The sequence below is a fragment of the Hemiscyllium ocellatum genome, chromosome 7 (assembly GCF_020745735.1).
Source record: "Hemiscyllium ocellatum isolate sHemOce1 chromosome 7, sHemOce1.pat.X.cur, whole genome shotgun sequence".
NCBI lineage: Eukaryota > Metazoa > Chordata > Chondrichthyes > Orectolobiformes > Hemiscylliidae > Hemiscyllium > Hemiscyllium ocellatum.
Genome location: NC_083407.1, coordinates 20,625,812 through 20,652,364, shown reverse-complemented (window position 1 = coordinate 20,652,364; position 26,553 = coordinate 20,625,812). Strand labels below are relative to the sequence as shown.

General features: G+C 42.0%; 1 protein-coding gene across 4 annotated transcripts in view; it reads right to left on the bottom strand.

Annotated features, from left to right (window-relative positions):
- LOC132817024 (ras-related protein M-Ras) overlaps positions 1–26,553 on the bottom strand; it is a 63,655-nt gene that overhangs the window by 26,408 nt on the left and 10,694 nt on the right. For 3 of the 4 annotated variants that reach the window (XM_060827020.1, XM_060827023.1, XM_060827022.1), the window contains exon 2: positions 16,477–16,681. In XM_060827020.1, coding sequence (XP_060683003.1) covers positions 16,477–16,669 — 193 coding nt within the window. In that variant the 5' untranslated portion in view covers positions 16,670–16,681. Of the gene's footprint in view, positions 1–16,476; positions 16,682–24,557; positions 24,614–26,553 lie in introns of all 4 variants that reach the window. The other variant, XM_060827021.1, reaches the window with a different exon arrangement.

The window sequence follows — 26,553 nt, the reverse complement described above, 5'->3', positions numbered from 1 at the left end:
AGTCCTGTCTAATGATATTGAAATCAGCCTTCCCCCAATTTAGACATCCAACTTCTGCCCTATCCTTATCCCTTTCTATAATGACTTTGAAACTTTGAGTTATGGTCACTATCCCCAAAATACTCCTCCACTGGACCAGCTTCATTCCCTATAATTAGGTCTAGCACTGTCCCATCTCAAGTAAGACTATCTAAGTCCTGGCACAAAAAAATCTCTTAGATGCACTTTAAAAATTCCACACTCTGTAATCCTTTCACACTAAGGCAATCTCAGCAAATATTAACAATGTTGAAGTCCCCTCCAACTATAAACCTGTTTCTCTCACACCTTTTGTGATTTACCTACAGATCTGCTCTTTTTTTCCCCTCTGACTATTGGGAGGCCTATAATATAATCCCAGCAAGGTCATTGCTATTTATTCTTGTTTAATTTTTAGGTTTGTTACCTCAGCTGAAGGAGGTTATCAGCACAGGAGATCCTTCATTTTTGCAAATACCAACAAGAATAGCTTCCTGATCAAGCTCCTTTACAAGGAAAGTTCATTGTTTCAAATAAATTCCTTTGGCAATGTGCTCATCCTGCAGGTTTTGCCCCAATGTTTGGTTACTTGTAAAGGGACACTTCATAGCAATCTGATGAGCTTTCACATTGGTAAAATATAGAACCTGCATAATGACTAGTTCCTTCTTGGAATCATAGAATCTTTACAGTGTGGAAGCAGGCCATTTGGCCCATCGAGTCCACACCGACCCTCCAAAGAGCATCCCACCAAGATCCATCCCTCCTTACCCTCTCCCAGTAACCCTGCATTTTCCATGGCTAACTCACTTAGCCTACACATCCCTGGGCACACTATGGGCAGTTTAGCATGGCCAATCCACCTAACTGGCACATCTTTGCACTGTGGGAGGAAACGGGAGGACTCAGAGGAACCCAACGTAGACACGGGGGGAATTTGCAGACTCCACATAGACAGTCACTGGCGGGTGGAATCGAATCCAGGTCCCTGGCGCTGGGAGGCAGTACTGCTAACCACTTCAAACACTATTCTTAGTTCTTAAAGCAATATTCTTAAAATAGGAACAAGTGGTACTGACATATGAGGGTGCTCATTGACTCATCAGGAACAGAAGGCAACCTTGAGTCTTCAAGACATTGGAAAAAACTCTCTTCAATCGCCTTATTTTGACTAATTACAGAGTCCAGGTAGGGGCCATAGTCTATAATTAGATCTTACAGCAGCCAAGTTATTAAGCATTTCTTTCCACAAATGACTGAGCATTAACCCCTAGTTTTATTGTTCCCAAAGCAAGTCTGAATATAATAGTAGCCTCATTTCATCTTGCAAATATTTCACCAGCTATTTATTGGAGCCCTGGGTGTCAAGGGTATCAAGAGTTTGATAGAGAGAAAAGAGGAAGCATATGTCAGGTACCTCTCATTTAAAACAGGGGAGACCCTTCAAACGTATAGAGGGTCAATGAGATTGATTTTAAAATACAGCATGTGTGTGGAGCCAAGCTAATGTCACACTTGCAAGGTTTCCATGGTCACATGTACAATATGCAACTTGTTCAGTACGGTCCTCAGAAATGGGAACTTATAGGATCACGGTAATACTAGATTTTTGAAAAAAATGAACAAATGAAACAAACCATTTCATTCAATTCACACAGATGTTAAACATTGAATATAAAACTAATAAAGAACGAGGAAGGTGAATAGATAAAGGGAAAATACAAACAGAATACTAAAACAATTTTGCAATATTATTTAAGTGCACATGTCTAGTATTATTGCCATACAGTCAACTTTAAAAGCAGCTAAAAATTGGAATCTATTTGACCTGCCAACAGTTTATGAGTTGACAGTTACATGTGGCACTGTGGTTAGCACTACTATCTCACAATGCCAGAGGCCTGGGTTCGATTCCAAACTCGGGTGACTATTTGTGTAGAGTTTGCACATTCTCCCCATGCCTGAATGGGATTCCTCCCACAGCCCAAAAATGTTTCAGTTATGTGAATCGGCCATGCTAAATTGCCCGCAGTGTCCAGGGATGTTTAGGCTAGATGGGTTAACCACAGGAAATGCAGGATTTCAGGGGATAGGACTTGATGGGCCAAATGTTCTGCTACTGCACTATAGGGATTCTAAGTTGGCAGAATTGGACAGCAGATAGAACAAATTATCAGACAAGGAGCAAATTGTATTGTCCATTGTGTAATTCCCAAAAAAAAGCATCAAATCAGGTGACAGCAAGCTTGACACATTGCCCAAAAAAGCGAGCATAAACAGGGGGTCATGGACGTTCTTGCAATGACAGCTGCACCATGGAATAGCACAGAAGTTCATTGATCAGTCAACAGATGACGTGTCTTCCTCCCTCAGCCAACCACTTTGCCTTTCGGCAGAAGGAGGTCAGCCAAGTGTTCACAGTACTGTCAAACAGGAGAACTACAAAATGCTCTCCTCCAGGCTCAGGTGTGGCTCAGTCAGATGCCTGTCACTCCAGAACCTCAAATCAAAAACCAAGTTCACACTGCAGTGTGGTATTGAGGGTGCAGCCTGTTGGAGGACATGTTAAACAGAGCTCCATTTATCCTCTCATGACTCTATGATTCAACTGCATGATGATATAATGAACAATATTTATTCTTCAACCAGCCCAGCTAATTAAAGCAATTTTGGGAAAAAAAAATTCATTCTGGAAAACAATTTTCAAAACAAAAATGTCGCGTATCTGTTCCACACTCTGTCTTTAGAAGTAATTCAGAACACTGGCAAAACTCTCTGACACTGAACAGGAGTATTTTTTGCAACATTTCATTTTGTGAAAGATGCTGACAGTCAACGTTATTATGTATCGCATAAAGTTGATGTTCAAATTGGGCAAAAGTGCCTCAATTCCTGGTCAGAAAAACAAGCCCAACAGCAATGATTTCAGTGAGACAATTGCAATCAACCCTTAACATTACTATAAAAAGGTAGATTACAGGATTCACTTCACTCAGAAACTGGATTCAGTTGTGTGAATATTTCCACACCTCCCAAAGTCTTAATTTATCAACTCTCCCTCCCTAGTTACATCTGGACTGGAGCCAGGTAATGCAATCTGTGGCTGAGAGTGATACGGTCATGGACCACTTCCTAAATTGCATGTGGCAGAGGGTTGCGCATTGGCTAGCATGGCTGCCTCACAGCACAAGGGACCTGGGTTCAATTCCAGTCTTGAGTGACTGTGTGGAGTTTGCACATTCTCCATGTCTGCATGGGTTTCCTCTGGGTGCTCCTGTTTCCTCCCACAGTCCGAGGGTCTGCAGGTCAGGTGGACTGGCCATGCCAAATTGCCCACAGTGTTCATGGATGTGTCAGTTAGATGGATTAGACAGGGTAAATGTGCAGTATTGGGGATTTGGTATGGGATAGGTCTGGGTGGTATGCTTTTTGGAGAATCAGTGTGGACTTGATGGGCTGAATGGCCTGATCCAAGAGGCAAGAAGGAATAAAAAAATGTGAACATATTGTTTTATAAAGCAGAAGAGTTTTTTCACCCATCTGAAACAATCTCATTGCCATTTCCTATCCTACTCTCTTGATGCTGTAATAGTCATTGAAAATAGAAAAAAACCCAATGGATTTCCTCTTATATATCAGCAGAAGTAATTTTACCGTATATTTCAAGTCATCTGCCACAAATTAGCATTAAAATTCTGTAAATTAAGCCACAGATATCCTGATTGTACAGTAAACATTAAGTGCTTTGACAGTGTAGGTGTCAGTGAGTTATTCATACTTGATACAGATAATCTTGGACACTAACTATGCTGTTAAGACATGGGTAGGATGCTGAGATAAAGAAGCCAATTCCTTAATTGAAGCAGCTTCTGAGTGCCCGCTTTTGGGACATTCTGACACGACAAACAGGCTGAGGCCTATAAGCCAGATCTCTGCTCTAGTAGAATAAGGACTGTCTTTTAGATTGCGTAGAAGCAACATTGCAGTGTGTGCTCCTGACACACACTAGGCCACATCTTAACTTTTTACACTTGACTTGTACCAGCTGAGGCAAATTGTCTCTGTTGCTTTAATAATGCATTTAGATTTGCTGAGGTTAGACTCGGTGGAGAGGCATGTTTTTGGGGCAAGGCTATTCTTGTAAATCAAGTGCACAAAGTCTAACTTGAGCGGATTTCTTCCTTCAGGACAGCGTCAATGCAGTTTGATCAGGTTTAACAAGTCAGGCCTAGACTTTAGACTGAGACAGCACATTTTTAAAGCAGTTGCACTGCTGCAAGCCAATTACTGCAGTCATTGGGCTAATTAACCTGGACTCACGTGATGATTTAACATTGTACAACACCCAACTGATTGACCCTAGTTCCCTGAAGTACAACTCTCACAAAGAGTTTCTTGAATATAAAATTGCTTAGATGAGTGGTCTAGGAATTTGTAGAAAATTAAATATCTTCAAGTTTGAAACAAATTTCTATACTCGACCTCAATTCTTTTCAGCTGATACTTGCGACAAAATGATGCAACAAATATTTTAAAAACACATCTAGAAACAACATTTGCAATATTGCAAGACTGGTTAGGATGACTGGATGTTTAATACATAATCAAGCTACATTACGATCTAGGCAGAAAAATAAAAGCTAACACTCCAGTGTAGCACTGAGGGAATTCATCTCTGTGGGAAGCAATAAGACCAACAGCACTATTATAAAGAAGAGCAGTTGAATCATCCCTGATGTCATAACTAATGTTTACCCTTCAATCAACAAAACCAAAACAGATTATCTAATCATTGCCAACAGTGTTTATGGCATATTAGCTGTTGCATTTCCTGCATTCCAACAGGGACTACATTTCAAAGTAGCTCATTTGTTGTAAAGCCTTTTGAGACATGGGTGGCGATGAAAAGTCGAATGGAACAAAATCTTCTCATTTTTTATTTAACCAAAATGGTGCCTATTTGTTTTACAGGAGCGAGTGTTGGTTAATACTGGCAGAAAAATAAGATTTTGGCAATACTTTATCAATATAGTAACTTTAGTGTACTAAGTGCTCCATTGTACTTTTCAGAGTGGACTGGGTAAGAGGCATGAATAATAGCCCGGCTAATAAAATAGACTCACAAAGGCAGGAATGGATGTGACAGGTTTTCAGAAAGAGGGAGTTGCAGAGATTAGAAAGGAATGCTCATAATTTCTATAGAATGGAAGTGTATACATACAGATGGTCAGCCCTGGAGAATAGATGGTATGAGCTGCAAGCTAATACTCAAGAAGGACACTGAATTAGAAAGGGTGAGGACAGGAGAGATTATAAAAAAGGATTAGGGATTTTGATTTCAGTGCAAAGGGATTTGGGAAATCTGGAGGTCAAGGAGAACAGGGTGATATTGAGCAGGATTTTGCATAACGTGTGCAAAACCGCTTCGCACATGTTGTGGATTGTATGAGGGAAACCACTGCAGATGTCAAACTGGGAGGCAATATTGATGCTGATATTGGGTGCAGAAGCACATTAACTGAGGCTGGGGCAGATGTAAGCAATATTGCGAAGGTGGAAATAAGTGGTGTAGATGATGGAGACAACCTCAGCTCAAACCATGAACAGGCATGCAAGTTACATACACATGGTCCAGTTTGAGAGTATGGTGAGGATGCAGTCAGTGGACAAGGCTATAGAACTGATGTCAGTAACAAATCGAAAGGTTTTGGCTGGCTCATCTGTAACAATGTCAACTAAGTAGCTATAGAATGTCAACAGTTACGGAGGAAGTGAGGACTGCAGATGCTGGAGATCGGAACTGAAAAATGCGTTGCTGGAAAAGCGCAGCAGGGCAGAAGGCATCCAAGGAGCAGGAGAGTCGACGTTTCGGGCATAAGCCCTTCTTCAGGAATTCCAGCTTTTCCAGCAACACATTTTTCAACAGTTACAGAGGTCAAGATGCATTGCAGGGGTACACTTGGCATACAAGTGGAAATTGACTTCATGTGCGTGAACAATATTGCTGAGAGCTGACAGTGTCACAACACAGGGGTAGCAGCCAAACCTAATCAGTCTTACTATCACTGGATTCACAACACTGTCATCTCAAAACATTCAACTAAAATTGCCGAATTGTTCCTATCCAGACTTTACTAATATTGGATCTTGAATGCTAAGTTTATAGCTTAAGCAAAACTAAACAATATATTATTAATAATGTAACTTTAGCAGAACACAGATGAACAACAGGCCAGTCTAATATCTATGAGCTAAAGTCCAATAATCATTTAATATAACCCCACTTCCATACTGACAGACACAGTTAAAGCTATCAATTTGAAAAGTAAATAAATAATCATAATTGGCCATTTGATAACCATTTTAATGATGAATACCAAGCTGTTATGAAATCTTTTGAGATGGACTGTATTATAGGCATGTGGGACTGATTATCTTGTTTGAATTCCAAAGCCACCTGCCAATGCAAACTGCTTTACAGACTACCTGAAGATTGCACTTTTTTCTTCTGACTGGAATTCTTTTCTCAGAACTTCCAACAAGTTTATAACTGGGGAATAAGTAGAGTGAGCAAAACCAAAACAAAATAAACCCAGCCCAGCAGCTTCTAAAGCAAAACTTGCTTCCTCTCTAAAACCCAGTCAGAGCCAGTTTACTCTTTGTTTTCTCTTTCTTTTTCAACATTCCTTCTGGTTGGCTAGTCAGCACTAATCTCCCTTATTGACCAATGCAACATCCAACCAGCTGCCAGTCCCTGGGCGTAACAACATCTTGGTGTTGAATCACCTACAGCATTCATACAGCAGTAATTAACCTGCATTATCTTTCCAGACCAGGTCCCAAAAGTAAAACATTAGTCTTTTGTTCTCTCCTGCTTTTTAAAAACAAGTTCAATTCTCAAATGCAACTCTCACCTGGACCGAAAAGAGAAAAGAAAAATAATGATGGTCTCAACAATGTGCATGTGAATTCAGGCACGAATATCAGCAACAGGGAGGCTGAAGCGATGTCTCATAAATTTACTTTAAAAAATTGGTTTGTTTTGCTTGAGTCATTATGTGGCCAATATAAACAAGAACATGGAAGTAATGTTAGAAAGGTATTCACTCCCAAACTCCCATGGCAATTACTTTACTAATGTGCCTTCACTACTACCATGAGGTCATTAAACAAAGCCTTCCTTTGCAGCTTTCAGATGCCAGCTGCCTTGGCGCTGATAAAACTCAGAGGAAGGAAACTTCAGAACTCAGTGCTGAGAATACTCAACACTTATACCAGTGGTAGGAATCAAACTGGTTCTGGAAAGACCAAGGCCACAACTTTTCAAATAACGTACCTTAAGATGATCTATTGTACACACACATATTCAAAACAAAACTTACAAGCTTTGCAAAACCAAGAGAATATGCCGTTATGAAAACAGTTCGTGTGTGCACCTCGCTAGTAGAAGTATCTAATTTGAGAGCTTGCTTTTAATTTAAGGCCTGAGATGACTTCTTTTTGTGGTTACACTACACCTCAAACCAAATCTTGGAGGAACATAGTGACATTTCGCAGTGTGATATTCAATTTACCATTCTAGCTATTCTGCAGCAATTTTGGAAAAAGGTTTTGGGTTCACTTGCAGGTGAACTAAGAAATTGCATCAGACAACAAATAAATAATGATGGCATGGCATGGGCTGGGGTAGCCCAGAGTGGGATGGGCTGGTGAAACCTGGAACGGGACACTGTGGTGGAATGACATGGGCCGGTGCTTTCTTTAATTCATTATGTAGGATGTGGGTGTTGCATGCTGGGCCAGCGTTTATGGCCCATCTCCAGTTGCCCTTGAAAAGGTGGTGGTGAGGTACCTTCTTGAATCACTGCTCCACCTGCTGTGGGTTGACCCGCAAAGCCATGGGCAGGGGCGGGGGGTGGGTGGAATTTTGACCCAGCGACAGTGAAGGAGTGGCAATGTATTTCCAAGTCAGGATGGCGAGTGGCTTGAAGAGGAATTTGAAGATGGTGGTATTCCCATATGTCTGTGTCCTTCTAATTGGAAGTGGTTGCAGGTTTAGGTGCTGTCTGAGGATCTTTGGTGAATCTTTGGTGTAGCCCGGAGTGAGATGGGCTGGTGAAGTCCAGAGCAGGACTCTGGCTGCGGCAAAGAAAACGTTGGACTCTCTTTAAGTTATCTTCCTTTATATTTTATGTCAAATGGAAGAAAATGGCACTGATGGATAGTGATGGTATAATTTTTTCACTGTATTTTACATTGAATCATTTATTATCATATGTATTCAATCAATATTTAGATAAGAACAGGATTATCACCCTCCGGACCTTAACTTTGATTAGCCATTACCCTTGGATGGAATTAACACAAGGAGGTGATAGGAGATACAACACAAATATTCTTTCACCACATCTCTGTAGGTTGTTCAGAGTCATTTAAAAATGAGGACAAGAGGACATTCAGCCCATAGCTTTCTGGCGAAAACAACTCTGCGAATTCAACACTTCTGCCTTTGCCCTGTAATGCTGTTTCCCATTCAGATAATTATATAATTCTCTTTCAAAAGCCTTCATTGAACCAACTTCCGTCACACTCTCAGGTAATGCATTGCAAACTCAGTGCAGAAGGAATGGGGGCATTACGGTGCCTCAGTGGTTAGCACTGCTGCCTCACAGCACCAGGACCCAGGTTCAATTCCAGCTTCAGGTGACTGTCTGTGTGGAGTTTGCACATTGTCTGTGCCTGTGTGGGTTTCCTCCAGGTGCTCTGGTTCCTGCCCAAAGACATCTGGTTAGGTGAATTGGCCATACCGAATTGCCCATAGTGTTCAGGGATGTGTTGATTAGGTGTATTAGTCAGGGTAAATGTAGAGTAGGGGATAGGTCTGCGTGGGTTACTCTTCAGAGGGTCAGTGTGGACTTGTTGGGCTGAAGGGCCCGTTTCCACACTGTATGGATTCTCCTATTCTATAAGTCATACCTGTCTCAAAATGTTAACTCTGTTGCTCTCTCCACAAATGCTGCCAAACCTGCTGAGCTTCTCCAGTATTTTCTGTGTTCATTTTATTGCAGGCTCTAATTACTCAGTGTTAAAAACATTTTTCAACATGTAGTCTTTAATTTGCATGCCAATATTTTAATCTGGTGCTCTCTGGTTCTCACCCCCTCACTCATGTACTCTGTCCAGACTCTTGATGGATTTGAGCAGCCCTATCAAATCCAGTTTCTTTGATGCTTTCGCATAACTGAAGTCTCTCTTACAGGTGTACGGCCTTTCTCAACTTTTTAAAATTAGAACCCCTACAGTTCGGAAACAGGCCCTTCAGCCCAACAAGTCCATACCGACCCTTTGAAGAATATCCCACCCAAAACCATTCCCCTACCCCATTACTCTACATTGACCCCTGACTCATGCACCTAACCTACACAGTCTCTGGACTGCGGGAGGAAACCAGAGCAAACCCATACAGACATGGGGAGAACATGCAAACTCCACACAGACAGACCAGAGGCTGGAATGGAACCCGGGTCCCTGGTGCTATGAGGCAGCAGCGCTGGCCATTGAGCTACTGTGCCATCCTTTTAAAGCATCCCACCCAGACCCACCCTATCCCTGTAATCCTGCATTTCCCATGGCTAATCCGCATAGGCTGCACATCCAGGGACACGAAGGGCAATTTAGCATGGCCAATCTGTCTAACCTCTACATCTTTGGATTGTGGGAGGAAACTGGAGCACCCAGAGGAAACCCACGCAGACAGAAGGAGCATGTGCAAACTCCAAACAGATACAAGGTAATCGCTCAAGGCTGGAATCGAACACAGATCCTTGGTGCTGTGAGCCAGCTGTGTCATTCTTGCAATATTTTTCTGCACTCCCTTGAACACCTTCACATCCACCCTCAAGCGAGATGCCCAGACTTAGACACAATCCTCCAGGTGGGGCTCAAACAGGGGTTTATAAATATTCACCATCATTATAACTGCAGAGTGCAAACCAAGGAGGTCAGGATGGTACTTAAAGCTAGCGAATGAATACTGGATTGTAACTCATGATCATCAAGTTAAGAAACCATATCTCACCTTTAGAGATTCTAAATCAATACTAGAAGCTGCATTAAAAGTGCTGCTGCTGTCATGTTAAAATGGGTCTGTCAATACCCATGTAAAGATGAGGACTGGATAAAATCTGCAATACGTCATAGAATCCCAAGAGTGGAAAGAGGCTATTCAACCCAATGATTCAACAACAGCATCTCACCCAGGCATAGACCCCTACCCCTATTCCCATAACCCTGCATTTACCTTGGCGAATCCAGCTAGTCTGCACACCTCTAGACACTACAAGATAATTTAGCGTGGTCAATCCACCTAACCTGACTGTGGGAGCACCTGGCAGAAACCCTGCAGGTACAGGGAGAATGTGCCTACTCCACACAGACAGCCACTGAGGGCTGGAATGGGACCCACGTCTCTGACTTTGTGAGGCAGCAGTGCTAACCACTGTGCCAATGTTAAACTTTAGAAGCCATGATCACAAACAAAGAGCCAAATTTCTAAGTGTACGATTGGAAAATCAAGTTTGTGGGTAAAATGACTGCAGCATAACCTTAATCCAATAGTGACAGGAGTTAAGTATCAGCAATGAGGTGATTCCACCTTTATAGAGAATCACACAGCCCAGAAGTGGGCCATTTGTTTTATTTGGATCATGTTAGCCCTTTGAGAGAGCTATTCAATTACTCACACTCTGCTGTGATTTACCAATAGTCCTACAACCTTTTCTGTTTAGGAAGGCAAGAGGAAGATTAACCCTTCAGTCCATTGTGCTAGTCAATGAGAAGATGAGATCATCGATCCAACTAGGCTACACAGCCTTTAGTATTTTGTATAGATTTCTACTAATCTCAGATTATGCAGCAACCTTTTAACTATATAACCAATGAATTAAGAAAAGCCTCTCACTCTGTTGTGTCTCCAAACAATACTGAATGAAAAGTCGTGCTGTGCTACAGACCCATAGCAACCAGGAGTACAAGATACCTCAATATTCATTTTGGATAGGAATTAAACCCTGACCACTGCCATCCTCTGCTAACTTTCAAGTCAATAGAACTTCAGAAAAATGAAAAGGAATAGGTCATTTGGTCCTTCAAGCTTAACAATTTTAGTTGGCTTTGTTTGTTTTGTCAAATGCCCTTATACATACGTAATTCTCAAGGGATTAAGACAATTTGGGATATAGATTGGAAAAGTAGAATCACAGATTGATACAATAGAAGAGGCCATTCAACCATCTAGTCTGCCATTTCACTTTTAAACAGCACCATCAGCCATGATGTTACTGAGTAGTCGTGTAGAATGATCTGTTCCTGTTATTTCTTCTGCTTTTAGTCAAAGCACAAACACGGCTGTGCAGGTTGCCAGGAGACAAGCTCAACATTTTAATTCCTTACAGACTTTGTTACACAAGCAGGGTTAGATAGTCCAAATGGTGAATAACACAATACTTCCTGAATTACATCTTCCATTTACCATATCAAAAAACAATATTGAAATTGGCTGATTTACTGCCATACTTTGCATTAAAATTACACTAGTCCTCAAAATTACTAAAAGTGAAAATACCATATGGATAAAATAGCTTGTTGAGAATGGATGGAGTTCAGGATTTAAGGTTTTGTATTTGAATTGTACAGTTCATAAGGTCAGAACTTTGTTTTTTTTATTTCTAGTGTCTTTGTACAAATCAAGCCTAGACTATTGGGACAAATATATTATCCCTGGTTCCAAAAGCTTAGCACAGCCTCCATCAAGGTTCTACTCACTCCAAGTCCAAGCGAGCAGGCAAAGGAAGCTGGTAGGAAAAATAAAACCCCTCCGTAAACCTGGGTTTAAGAGCAAAGACACATAGTAGATGGAGATCTTACTTGTAAAATTCATCCGAAAATCATATTCCACCATTACGTTCCATAATTTCTTGAGAAGGAAAGGGTTTAATAAGTCAGGAGTGGAAGACTGATAGAATTGCACATTGATAGATTGTGTCCAAAGGGATGCCTTGCATTGTACTCATGTCACCATATATTTGGCATCTTCTACACACTGTGTCTGATTTAAAGTCTGCAATGTTATTTCATTCAAAAAGAAATGCAGGCATCATGATACAAGTTTCAGCTTCCAATCCAACAGAAAATTGTGTTGAAGCAAACTTAAACTTTCTAAATGTATCAAGAACGCACTTAGAGGAGTATTGTGCTTGTTTCAGCAAAATAAATTTGATTACAGCTGATTAGAAATATAATTTGACATGTTTTGGATTGTTATATAAGTCAAATAGGCATTAATACACAAATTAATATGTTGACAGTCAGGGGCAGGGTACAAACTCTGGAATCTTCAGCTGGAATTTTAAACTTGTTTGAGCCAATGGTGAGAATGTCAGGAAAATATGGCAAGAATGTAAAAAATCAGTTTCTCAGCCAGGGTTTAAATGATAAGTTCCGAATCTTGTCAATGAGCAGTGACTATCTTACTTCCATGTACTTGCATTGCAATATTTGCCAATTGCGCTACGCATTTTACAATTCTCCTGTCCTTCCTTAAACATCTACTGGTTATCCATTGGCAGCGCTGTAGTATTTCAGCAAACTCTTTCTGCACTACAATGCCCCTTCAAGCTCCTCTTTCATGCACATGGACATCACCATACATCAGCATTGCTGCTTTCAGATCAACTCACACAGCACCTCAGACTTTGACAATTTCACTTGCGAGTCCAGGGACACCTATGATTTACAGGCTTCTTCCAGTTCGCATTAGTCCCAGGGACACACATGCATCTCCACAGGCTCTTAGCTAATTTTCCTAGGGCTCGTTCACTTTGTGCATGCTTGAAAGCTGCCAGGCTTTATGGCATGTATTGCTTTTCAGCACAGAGGGAGAGAGTAGACAGCACTGGCCAGTTAATGCGTTGAACATGTTAGTGTAAGATACTGGGCAACATCAATATCACACCGACAGCATGGGCCTACTACTCACAAGGTAAACACACTGCGTGTGCTTCAAACAAATGATGGCTGTATGTCAAAGGGGGCCAGTTCTTTATGTGATGAAAGGGGACCAGGATTAGTTAGATGGTATTGCCACAGTCGGTCAAGTGGTCTGTTTGATTCCAGTCTGGGGATGGGCCGATCTTTCCTGCAGTGAAACAAAAAGAGGGGTTGAATGTGATAGAAGTGGATGGAAGAGAAATTAGTGGTGAGGCAGAACAGGAGAAGAGATAAGGAGTTCCCATTGTTCGAACAGGAAGCACAGAGGAAAGGAGGTGTGAGTAGATTAGGAGGATGTGGTAAATGGCTACTATTGAGTAACATGACGGATGCAATAATGAGAGATAAACTCATCTTGGTGAGAGGGGGCACACAGTGACAGAATTAGAGTGACTGGTGGTCCTGAGAGACTGAGTAGTGGAGTGAAGATGGTGGCACGTCTCTTGTGGACAGCAGAAAATCATTAACCTTCTCCCTGCATTGCTACGCCCTGTGTTTTGGCCAGGACACTGCACTGACTCAGACTGTTATCTCAGTGCGAGTTGGCTGGGTCTGGTGGTGCAATCTTCTACGTCCGTCGGCAGAGGGGGTAAAAAAAGGACATAGTTCTGTCCACCAGCGCCTCCCTGCGGTTGAAACGAGAAGTCAGCTTGCTTTTCCTTCAGGATAACATTACAGGATCACAGTGTGAAGGGCAGTTTCAGGCTTGTACAATCTGAAGTGCCATGAAGCTGGTGTTTAAATATGTAGCCAACATTGCACAACAACGTTGCAAAACCCTGGCACTGTCTCCGGATGTACAATTCTACGGAATGGGTGCGGAGAGGCCGGTTACATATTTAATGAGCTGAAAGGTAGAAGATTGCATGAGGAAAGCTGAAGTTGACTTGCTGAATCTCACTGAAAACTATGCCATAAAATGAGAAAATGCAAACACTTGAGTTTGACTTTAAACACACTTCAGTTTTTAACATCTACATTAAAAAAGGTCTTATTTTTTAAAAAGTAAAGATTTAAAAGGAGTCTTTTCACTGCTAAGATCCATAAAACCATAATAATTACAGCCCCCTGTCATTTTGATTCACCAGCCCCCCTTTTTAAAAACTTTTTGCTCCTTTTACCATGTTCTAGATGTAAGAAATGGGATCTTAATACTGTCTGAATTTCATTGGGACTTTTCAAATTCAATTAGCTTCTACACTCGAAACAAAATCAAAAAGTGTGACACTGGAAAAGCACAGCAGGTCAGGCAGCATCCGAGAAGCAGGAGATTTGACATTTTGGACATAAATCCTTCATCAGGAAACAAAAGCAGAAATTGCTGGAAAAGCTCAGCAGGTATGGCAGCATCTGTGGAGAGAAATCAGAGTTAACATTTAGGGTCGAGTGACCCTTCCTCAGATGGTAGCTTGGAAAAAGTTGTTTTTTTTAATGTAGAAGATAGGGTGGGGGAGGGGGTGAGGAGCAAACGATAGATGGACATAGAGATCAAAGAGGAAGAACAGTTGGACAGCCAAAGGAGTGGATAATGATCAGCCTGGGAGGATGAATAGCTACTAGTGGAGACTATTCATGGCTGGCAATGGGTAGTGTGTAATGGCAAGCATGTGATAGTAAGGCCTAGTGTGAGGGTTGGGGTAAGGACATATAAGAAGGCGCCTCAATCTCTAAAATTGTCAAACTCTACATTGAGTCCAGAAAGCTGCAGAGTTCCCAAGTGGAAAATGAGGTACTGTTCTTCCAGCTTGTGCTGGTTTGTTCTGGTATTCAGTTATCTTCTGGTTTTGTGATTCTCTCCCAAGCCATCAGGCACACTGCTGTCCCTCAAATGCACATTTACGTTCCTGGAACTCTAAGTTTAAATCACTCCATTCAGGTTCCCACAGTGCTAAAGCAGACCTTAGTAAGGTTGCAAATGAAATCCTATGTGACGGAGATAAAGGTAAGCATTCCATCTGAAATTGCTTTCTTTATTCTTTCATGGGATGTCTGAATCATTGATATCACTATCTATTTGATTTTCTACCCATTCCTAACTGCCCTTGAACTGAGTGGCTGGCAGAGGGTGTTTGAGTATCAACCACATCATTGTTTGTCAGCCACATGTAGGCCAGAGTCTGAAAGGAGAGCAGATTCATTTCAGTAAAAGGACATTAGTGAACCAGATGGGTTTAATGTGGTGCTGGTAACTGCATAAACCTCAAGTGTGGGAACATTCTGCCGAAGCCTCTTTCTTCCCTTAAAATACTCATTAAAGTCTCCATAAACCTCTGACCAAACCTTTGCCCATCTGTCCCAAAGTCTCTTTTTTTAGCTCAGTGACATCATGTAGAATAAAGCTCCTGTGAAACTCAGAGCTTTGTGATGTTACAAAACACAATATAAATACAAGCTGTTGCTCCTAAAATAGAAACTGTAAAATGCCTGAGACATCCAGGGTTTTAAATTAGAAACTTTTAACAATTCTTATTTACTCTCTGCAATAATGATTGTTTTGAATGTTGGGTGTCAGGTGGGGATGGGTGTGATGGTATGAAAGGGGAATATTTTGATACTTTATTTGCAATGCTTGGTATAATATCCATGAAAAGGACCATTACTCAATGTTCGTTTGCTTTGGGTAAAGTTCTGAAATAAAACGTTAGGACATCACAGTGGCTCAGTGGTTAGCACTTTTGCCCCCTGCACCCCCTCCCCAAACACCAGGTCCTGGGTTCGATTCTACCCTTGGGTGATTGTCTGGCCATATGGAGTTTGCATGTTCACCCCGTGTTTGTGTGGGTTTACAAAATATGAGGGGCATGGATAGGATAAATAGACAAAGTCTTTTCCCTGGGGTCGTGGAGTCCAGAACTAGAGGGCATAGGTTTAGGGTGAAAGGGGAAAGATATAAAAGAGACCTAAGGGGCAACGTTTTCACGCAGAGGGTGGTACGTGTATGGAATGAGCTGCCAGAGGATGTGGTGGAAGCTAGTACAATTGCAACATTTAAGAGGCATTTGGATGGGTATATGAATAGGAAGGGTTTGGAGGGATATGGGCCGGGTGCTGGACTAGACTAGGTGGGACTAGATTGGGTTGGGATATCTGGTCGGCATGGACGGGTTGGACTGAAGGGTTTGTTTCCATGCTGTAGATCTCTATAACTCCATGTGCACTTGTGGTGGATTGCCCATGGGAAATGCAGGGTTACCCGGACTGGGTGGATCTGAGTGGGATGCTCTTAACAGGGTCAGTGTGGAATCAATGGGCCAAATGGCTTGCTTCCTCACTGTAGGGATTCTATAAAAAACAATTAGGTTAAATGTTGCTGTACATAATACATTCCATTGCTTAGCAACAATCCTTTTGGAATGTGGAAAACTGTACTTGTTACTGGGATAAATAATTAACCCCTCTAATTAAACTTACCATCCAGAATGGCCCACTGCCCATCGATTTCTGTGTGTTTCAAGTAAGAGTCTTCAATTGTTGGGTCATAATCTGGCACAAAAATCTTTTGAAAGAATTGGATGGTGAGAGCACTTTTTCCAACACCACCATCACCCACCACCACAAGTTTGTATGTGGGGAGATTATCACTTGGAACAGCACTCGTTGCCATGTTCTATTTAATCTGCAAAATAAAGAAGGATAGAAAACAATGTTAAATCCATAATTGCTCTTATTTAAAAACTCTTGAAGCAATTTGCCTTAGATAGTTTATTGACAATCGCAAAAGCGTTCAAATGTTACAGAGAGCAAGGAGAAAATATGATGCTGAAAGGAGGGATACTTGATCATCTCACACTTAAATTCTCATCCTTGCCCCTCCATGGTTTCTTCCTTCCCCATCTGTGTAAGTTCAACCAGTTCAACTAGTGATCATATATTTCAACTGATCAGGCCTTTAAAAACTTTAGAATTCTCTACTTAAAACTTTCCAATTCTCTACAATGCCACAACTCTGAAGTTTACAACCTGAAGTTTCAGTCATTCAAGTTCTCACCTCCTCCCATTTATAATTTTACAATCCACTCCTCACTGAACTCTACAAGCTCCAGATAAGTGGCAGCCTGCCTTCACATAGAGTCATAGAGATGTACAGCACGGAAACAGACCCTTCGGTCCAACTCATCCATGCTGACCAGATATTCCAACCCAATCTAGTCCCACCTGCCAGCACCCGACCCAAATCCCTCTATGGGCAGCACAGTGGCTCAGTGGTTAGCACTGCTGCCTCACAGTGCCAATTCCTGCCTCGGGCAACTGTCTGTGTGGAGTTTGCACAATCTCCCCGTGTCTGTGTGGGTTTCTTCCGGGTACTCTGGTTTTCTCCCACAGTCCAAAAATGTGAACTGGAGGTTAGGTGAATTGGCCATATCTGACCATTGCTGTGCCTGACCACAGGCTCCAGAATTTCTTCTCTAAACAGCAATGATGCTTCACCTCTTTCTGCCACTTTAAAACATTGAAATATATCGGAGCAGGAGTAGGACATTTGGCCTTTGCCTGCTCCACCATACAAGTTAATCATAGCTGATCATCCAACTCGGTACCTTGTTCCCACTCTCTCCCCACACCTTTTAGCCCTCTGAACTGTATCTAACTCCTGCTTGAAAATATTTAATGTTTTGGCCTCAACCACGTTCTGTGGAGACAAGCTCCCCCATATCAAGCTTTTGCCTAACCCTTTTCATTTCAGTTCACAAGGAAATTCCCTTGTGGCACACCTGAGTGTATCCAGCTTCTCTTCATAGCTAAATTGCTCCATCCTGACTGTGGGTGGCATGGTGGCTCAGTGGTTCGTACTGCTGCCTCACAGCACCCGGGTTTGATTCAAGCCTTGGGAAACTGTATAGACTTTGCATAGTCTCTTAGTGTTTGTGTGGGTTTTCCCCTGGGTGCTCTGGCTTCCTCCTACAGTCCAAAGATGTGCAGGATAAGGCAGATAGGACATGCAAAATTGCCCATAGTGTCCGGGGATTTTTAGGTTAATGGATTAGCCATGGGAAATGCAGGGTTACAGGGATGAGATGGGGGATGGATCTGGGTGGGACACTCTTCAGAGAGCCAGTGTGGACTCAATGGGCCAAATCCCTTCTACAGTGTAGGGATTCTCTGATCCCAGTAAAAAATGAGGTCTGCAGATGCTGGAGATCACAGCTGAAAATGTGTTGCTGGTCAAAGCACAGCAGGCCAGGCAGCATTTCAGGAATAGGGAATTCGACGTTTCGAGCATAAGCCCTTTTCCTGATGAAGGGCTTATGCTCGAAACGTCGAATTCCCTATTCCTGAGATGCTGCCTGGCCTGCTGTGCTTTGACCAGCAACACATTTTCAGCTGCATTCTCTGATCCCAGACAACTTCCTGGTGAACCTCATCTGCACTCCCTCCAGAGCAATTACATTGTTCCCATAGGTGAGGTGTCCAGAAATGTAGCACTCCGGATGTAGCCTCACCAAACTCCTGTTCAGCTCCAGCATAAGCTCCCTGCTCTAATACCTTGACTGATAAAGGCAACAGTCCAGTACACCTTCCTAACCACTCTGTATACTTGCCCTGTCACTTTTAGGAATTTGAGGACTAGCATCCCAAGATCCCTCCATTCCTCTGAGCTTCCTAGTGTCCTGCCATTCATTGGGTACCCCCTTGTTGAAGAGTTGCAGCTTTTAGAGACTGAAATATTGGAAAAATATTTAACTATCAAGCTGTGAAATTCTGTTGAACCATTTCTGTTCACAAGACAATGCACAAAGTTAGTGACATTGGGGAAGTGTTAGAAAAGTATTTGCGTCTTATGATTCAGATAGATTGCAAACAGGGCACTGTTTGATTTTGGACACTTGAATTCAAAAAGCAAGTCCTTATTTAAAAGTGACTGGTGCTGATTGGTGGGTGAATCTGCTCTTTTGAAAACTTTGAGGAATTATACAATGGTTGGGGTAGATGGACCTGAAGAAATGATTCGATGAGCAAATTTCTTTGGAATTGCTGAATGCCATTAAGTACCAACAACTACCATCCTGCACTTTTCTGGCCTTTAAATTTAAATTAATGAGAAAGAAAAACTTAAACAAAGCAGGTTACTGTAGTACTTCAGAAGCTCACAAGTATTACATTCATGGGTCTGGTGAAAATTGGCATTCAGATCAACTTTGAGAGAAACACAAGTATTGCTGAGCAGTCTGAAGTACATTAGATAACTTCAGGATAATAGTGTCTTTGTGAGCTAGGCATAAAAATTGTGCTATTTTGATGGAAGTGTTATATTGTTCCTCCACGAGTAAGAGATCTATTAACATTTCAGGCCATATAGTAGATCTGCGAATGCACTTGCTGAGGATTTAAGACTGCACTTTTACATTAAAAGGTTATAGGTTACATTTTTTCTCATTTCCAATCATTGCTAAAGAAGTAAGCATTCAGATACCAGAATGAGAGGTCACAGTTTTCGGCTCAGGGGTGGCAGATTGAAAATAGAGCTGTGAAAGAGCTCTCAAAGGGTATCACTACCTCAGATTGCGGTGAATGCCTGGCCATTGAGTAAATTTAAGAACGAGACAGACAGACTTTTTTATTAGTAATGGGGTAAAGGAAGTGGGCAGGAAAGGGGAGTTGAGGCAATTGTTCCTGCCGGTGTGACTGACTCTACAGTAAAGTTCCATTCCAACTGGTCACATTGTAGTTCCTGGTTCTCCCTTCCACAAACCTCTATTTACCATGAGATCACACTGAGAAATTTCTTCATTTCCTTCCTCACTTTACAAGTTCCGATTCTCTGACTCATTTAAATCTCACAATTCAATGATTTGGCAGGAGGAAGCGAATTTGTTCTCAAGAACACTGCCAACTGGTACACAAATTGACAAATATCTACTTTCCCTTCCTCCTAGATGAGCCAGCTGTGATTGAAGAATTTGGAGACTGGGAAGCTTGCTGAGGATACATGATACCACCAGGCCATAGGTCACTGAAGTGGCATCTCTGAAAGCGATGTTTTTAGAACAGAGTGCACCATAGAACATAGAACATTACAGCGCAGTACAGGCCCTTCGGCCCTTGATGTTGCGCCGCCCTGTCATGCTAATCTGAAGCACATCCCACCTACACTATTCCATGTACGTCCATATGAATAATTTTTCCATTAGATTCTTAGATTACGTCCAGTGTGGAAACAGGCCCTTCAGCCCAACAAGTCCACACTAACCCTCCAAAACCCACCCAGACCCATTCCCCTACACCTAACACTATGGGCAATTTAGCATAGCCAATTCACCTAACCTGCACATCCTTGTGATGTGGGAGGAAACCGGAGCACCCAGAGGAAACACATGCAGACATGGGGAGAATGTGCAAACTCCACACAGTTGCTTGAGGTGGGAATAAAACCTGGGTCTCTGGCACTGTAAGGCAGCAGTGCTAACCACTGTGCCACCATGCACGCAAGAGAGACTTTTATGTGTAAGATCAAGGTGGCAAAGTTTCATGGATAAGAGTGAATACACAACTTTGTGCTCTTCAAATATGTGGCGCACACTGGAACCCATTATTCAGTAACCTTGCTTGTGATCCATGTTTTAAGTGATTTGCTTTGATCTCAAAGCCTACTAACCCAGCTTGTAGCACAACATTCACTTCCACCCCCAATGCAAAGTTCTGCAGATGATTTGACTCAGTCTAAAGATTGGCCATACCTCAGCTGGAAAATCTAGCACCAAAATATTCAGCTCTTCAATCTAACATCAGAAATTGGTAAGTCTCCAAAGGCCGTATTAAGTGAAAAAGATTATATTCGTTCAGAAAAGCACATTTTACAGAGAATTTTTACAATGCATTTGTAAAAGACACATTCCTGCAGATAGATTTATTCAAGTTCTTTAAGAGAGAAAATGACAATTAGAATCATAGTCATATAGAACAGAAACAGACTCTTCAGTCCAACTCGTCCACGCCGACAAGATTTCCTAAACTTAACTAGTCCCATTTGCCTCCGTTTGGCTCATATCCCTCTATATTACCTACTCATGTATTTGTCCAAACTGGCTCAAAGGTACAAGACAGAGGGTGGTGGAGGGTTGCTTTTCAGACTGGAGGCCTGTGACCAGTGGAGTGCCACAAGGATCAGTGTTGGGTCCTCTACGTTTTGTCACTTACATAAATGATTTGGATGCGAGTGTAAGAGGTTAGTAAGTTTGCAAATGACACCAAAATTGGAGGTGTAGTGGACAGTGAAGAGGGTTACCTCAGATTACAACAGGATCTGGACCAGATGGGCCAATGGACTGAGAAGTGGCAGGTGGAATTTAATTCAGATAAATGTGAGGTGCTGCATTTTGGAAAATCAAATCTTAGCAGGACTTATACACTTAATGGTAAGGTCCTAGGGAGTGTTGCTGAACAAAGAGACCTTGGAGTGCAGGTTCATAGCTCCTTGAAAGTGGAGTTGCAGGTAGATAAGATAGTGAAGAAGGCGTTTGGTATGTTTTCCTTTATTGGTCAGAGTATTGAGTACAGGAGTTGGGAGGTCATGTTGCGGCTGTATAGGACTTGGGGTAAGCCACTGTTGGAATATTGCGTGCAATTCTGGTCTCCTTCCTATTGGAAAGATGTTGTGAAACTTGAAAGGGTTCAGAAAAGATTTACAAGGATGTTGCCAGGGTTGGAGGGCTGAAGCTATAGGGACAGGCTGAACAGGCTGGGGCTGTTTTCCCTGGATCGTCGGAGCCTGAGGGGTGACCTTGTAGAGGTTTACAAAATTATGAGGGGCATGGATAGGGTAAATAGGCAAAGCCTTTTCCCTGGGGTCAGGGAGTCCAGAACTAGAGGGCATAGGTTTAGGGTGAGAGGTGAAAGATATAAAAGAGACCTATGGGGCTACTTTTTCACGCAGAAGGTGATACATGTATGGAATGAGCTGCCAGAGGAAGTGGTGGAGGCTGGTACAATTGCAACATTTAAGAGGCATTTGAATGGGTATATGAATAGGAAGGATTTGGAGGGATATGGGCCGGGTGCTGGCAGGTGGGACTAGACTGGGTTGGGATACCTGGTCGGCACGGATGTATTGGACTGAAGGGTCTGTTTCCATGCTGTACATCTCTATGACTCTAAGTTTTGTAACTATATTCACCTCCTCTGACAGCTTATTCTTTACATGCACCAACTTCTGTGTGAAAAAGTTGCTCCTCAAGTCCCTTTTAATTCTTTTACCTTGCAAATTTAGCACAGAAGAATAGACACATTTGGCAAAAGGAAATGCAAATGGCATAGCGAACGCGAATGTTCAATATATGTCTGGTAAGTAACATATGAAAGAACTTATTAATAGAATTGCACATGCAAAGCAGTGTCAATAAGAAATTGGTTAAGGGACAGTGTAATATTTTACAGATATTTTCAAACAGAAGGGACTGGAATAATGATGTATATCCTTCACAATGTCAAAACTTCTACTCAATAAACTTGAATGTAGGGAACTGCAACCTGAATGTTTTATATAAATGCAGAAATAGGGAACAATTGGTTAAAGAGAATGATAAATGAGAAGAGCAGAGAGATTAGATTCTAAGCTTGCAGTGTGTAACTCACCTCCTGACTCCCCAAAGCCTAATCATCATCTGCAAGACATAAATCACCATTCAGGACAAAGCAACCCACTTTGAGGTGGAAAGATCCTCAGACAGCACCTTCCAAACCCACAACCATTTCTATCTAGAAGGACAAGGGCAGTAGATACATGGGAACACCACCACCTTCAAATTCCCCTCCAAATCACTCACCATCCTGACTTGTAAATATATCGCCATTTCTTCACTGTTGTTGCGCCAAAAACCTGGAATTCCCTCCCTAAGGTCATTATGTGTCATCCCAGAGCAGGTGGATGCAGCGGTTCAAGAAGGCAGCTCAACACTATCAACCAGGGGTGGGCAACAAATGCTGGCCAGCCAGGAATGCCCATGCCCCACAAATGAACAAAATAAACTTGATTGGTACCCTATCCATTATGTTAAGTATTCACTCCCTGCACCACCAGTACATACCGTGTATCATGTGCAAGATGCATTACTTCAAAAGATAACCAACAGATACATGGAAGCAAGTTCCTCTCCATACCATGTACTGTCCTGATTTGGAACCAAGTCAACTTTCCATTACTGTCACTTGGTTAAAATCCTGGAACTGTGTTCTCACAGCACTGTGGTGATCCTCCATCACACGGACTGCAGCAATTCAAAAATGTACTCTCATTCCAGCCTCAGGTGACTGTCTGTGTGGAGTTAGCACATTCTCCCTGTGTCTGCGTGGGTTTCCTCCAGGTGCTCTGGTTTCCTCCCACAGTCCAAAGATGTGCAAGCCAGGTGAATTGGCCATGTTAAATTGCCCATAATGTTAGGTGCATTCATCAGAGGGAGATGGGTCTGGGTGGGTTACTCTTCGGAGGGTTGGTGTGGACTGGTTGGTGTGGACTGGTTGAGCTGAAGGGCCGGTTTCCACACTGTAGGGAATCTAATCTTATTACCACCTCTAAGTGCAATTAGAAATGGGCAACAAATACAGAACTTGCCAGCGGCACCTACATAGTGTTTAGCACTGTCATTTAATAAAAGGCTAATGTGATTAGGTTCTCAATATTTTCTTCAACAGGATTTCAGTGGGTGGAGGCCTAATTGAAATAATAAAGTTGCAGAATCCCACAATACCAAATAACAGTAGGTCAGAGTTGCCAAGAGAGATCAATAAGACCAAGGCCATAATTTTTGTGAGGATTCCCTGGTGGGTCATGCTGAGCAGCTGTGATTTTAGCAAAGAATTTGTGCGTTAAGTCAGCCATAGGCTTCCCTCTCCATTCCTCCCACTACTGGCAGTAGTATGGAAACCAACACATCCCAGCACTTAATTTGCGTGGTGGAATGTTCTCTCAGCTCTGGTGGCATCAGCTGGCTTCCTGCCAACACGGAGCTATCAGTCCCCCTCTTGTGCTGAGAGACAACAGATTTGGATTTGAAAATGTGGGCGCTGGATGTTAAAATGGAATCTAAGGAGGCCTTTAACCTAGGTGGGCTCAAAATTACTTCAGGTAAAAAGAAAACTCGGGTGTTAGGGACTTAGATGAAAGAGAGAAGGTAAGTTGCAAAAATGGAAAAGAACTGTGTGGTTTTGTTTGGGTAAAGTTGCCACAGTCTGACAGGGCCGCACTCTCTCATTTAAGAGAAAGACAATTAGCAGTGGCTTAATCTGAGGGCCACCACATGTCAGGCAAGGGAAGGGGTTGAGAAGGACAGTCCATCATCATCTCAGCTGGAACAAAGAACAGTACAGCACAGGAACAGGCCCTTTGGCCACCAAGACTGCACTGACACATGATGCCTTTCTAAACTAAAAAGCTTTTTGCTTTTACACAGTCTGTATCCCTGCCTACTAATGTATCTATCAAAATGCCTCTTAAACATTGCTATCTTTACTGCATTTACCACCTCCTCAAGCAGCGCATTCTCTGTGTAAAAACATACCTTTCACATCTCCTTTTTAGCTTAAACCCACGTCCCCGAGTAATTGACATTTCAACCTGGGGATAAAAAAAGACTTTGACAATCCATTCTATCCATGCCTTTCATTATTTTGCATTAAGTGTCCCCTCATCCTTCAGCATTGAAGTGAAAGCAAACCAAGTTTGTCCAATCTCTCCTCACAGCAAATACCCTCCAAACTAGACAACATCTTGCTAAACATTTCTGTACCTTCTCCAAAGCCTCACCATCCTTCTAAGTAGTGTGGCCACCAGAACTGTACACAATATTCCAAATGTGGCCCAACTGGAGTTCCATATAGCTGCAGTATGACTTACTAATTTTATATTCTATGCCTCGACCAATGAAGGCCTAATGCCTTCTTGACCATCTTGTCCATGGAAACAGGAATTGAACTCACACTGTCGGTATCAGCCTGCATTGTAAACCAGCCAACTGAATTAACTGACCTCTGAATGTTTCAATTACAGAAGTAGATAGTGATTAGTAATTAGGAAACAGAATTCCTGACCATTAATGATAAAAGAAGCAGAATTCATAGTAACTTTCAAAATGGAGGTGAATAAGTATTTGAAAAATTGAGGAGAACTGGGGAAAGACAGGGGACATGACCATGTGAGGGGCTTATTCAAAGGGAATGGGTGCCATGATCTTGAGATTCACTTTCTGTGCTTCACCTTCATAAATAAGGTGATAAGCACTTTAGGATAGTTCAGGCTCTATAGCTCCATGGAGGAAATTATGGTTAAACACTTTAAAATACTAATTTCTGAATTACACATGGAATTTATGTGTGGACTCCCACCTTCCAGCCATGCCTCAATTGATCCGTTGTGAAATTTCCGGACTCATATCTTCTCCATTACAAAGACTGTCTACTTTGAGCTCACAATATTATGTGGTTCCTCCCCCACATCTCCACATCTGTATCAAGCCTTTATCTTTGTATTTGTTACCTTTGAACTCAATTACTGCAATAAGTTTTGGCTCTTACCTGCACAAAATTTAAATCATCCAAAGCTCTACAGATCAAGTTCAATTCTACACCAAATTATGCTTGGTCCAATATTTATGACCAGGCTGATCTGCAATTGCTTTAATTCCCCCAGTGTTTCAAAATTTTCAATTTCTGTTTGAATTCCTGAAATATTTCACTCCTCTTCAATTCCACAATCTAGTTTAGTGTTATGAGCCCTTTATTTAGAAACTCAGTTTCTCTGATACTATCCTTTTGAGCATCACTCTCTCTCTCCACCTTTTCTGTGCTTGGCACTCGGAACCATTGTCTCCATTATGACCTTGACTGAAGAGGTGTTATCGAACAAGAGTTTGGTTGAATTGGAAGGAATGACTGTACACACATACAAACATTTTAGATTACATTTTCAATATCATCTCAATATCCCTAATTTCCTTAGACTTCTGAATGGCTTGGGACACCTTCCTATTAAAGAAGGGCTGTATAAAAGTGAGCCATTGTTTCATCAGATTACGTAACTGAGATTTAAGAATTGGGGATCAATATACGACTTGATTCATCACACAATTTTCCCTCATGTACTCACTAAATAGACCAACTAGCAATCATACTGTCCGAGGCAAGAGTGAAAATGTGGGTAGTTTTCTGGATAACAAGTGGACATCAACAAGGAAAGTTAAAGTTGCTGTAGTCCCAAAGGATCATTGAGCTACTTTCTCATTAAAGAGAGGAAGACAGCTGGTGCTGTTGGTTTAACCTAAGGGTCACCATGCCTTAGGTGAGAGGAGAGATTGAGAAGGAGAGACCTTCATGGCAACATTAATTAGTGTAGGAATTGAACCTACACTGTTAGCCTCACTCTCAATTAGAAACCAGCTGTCCATCTAACCGACATCAACAAGCACAAACAAAAACCAGACAGACCATCTACATAATAATAGTAACCTTTTATCTTTGCATACAATCGTCAACTTTGACTAGAAATCCATAGATTTTATA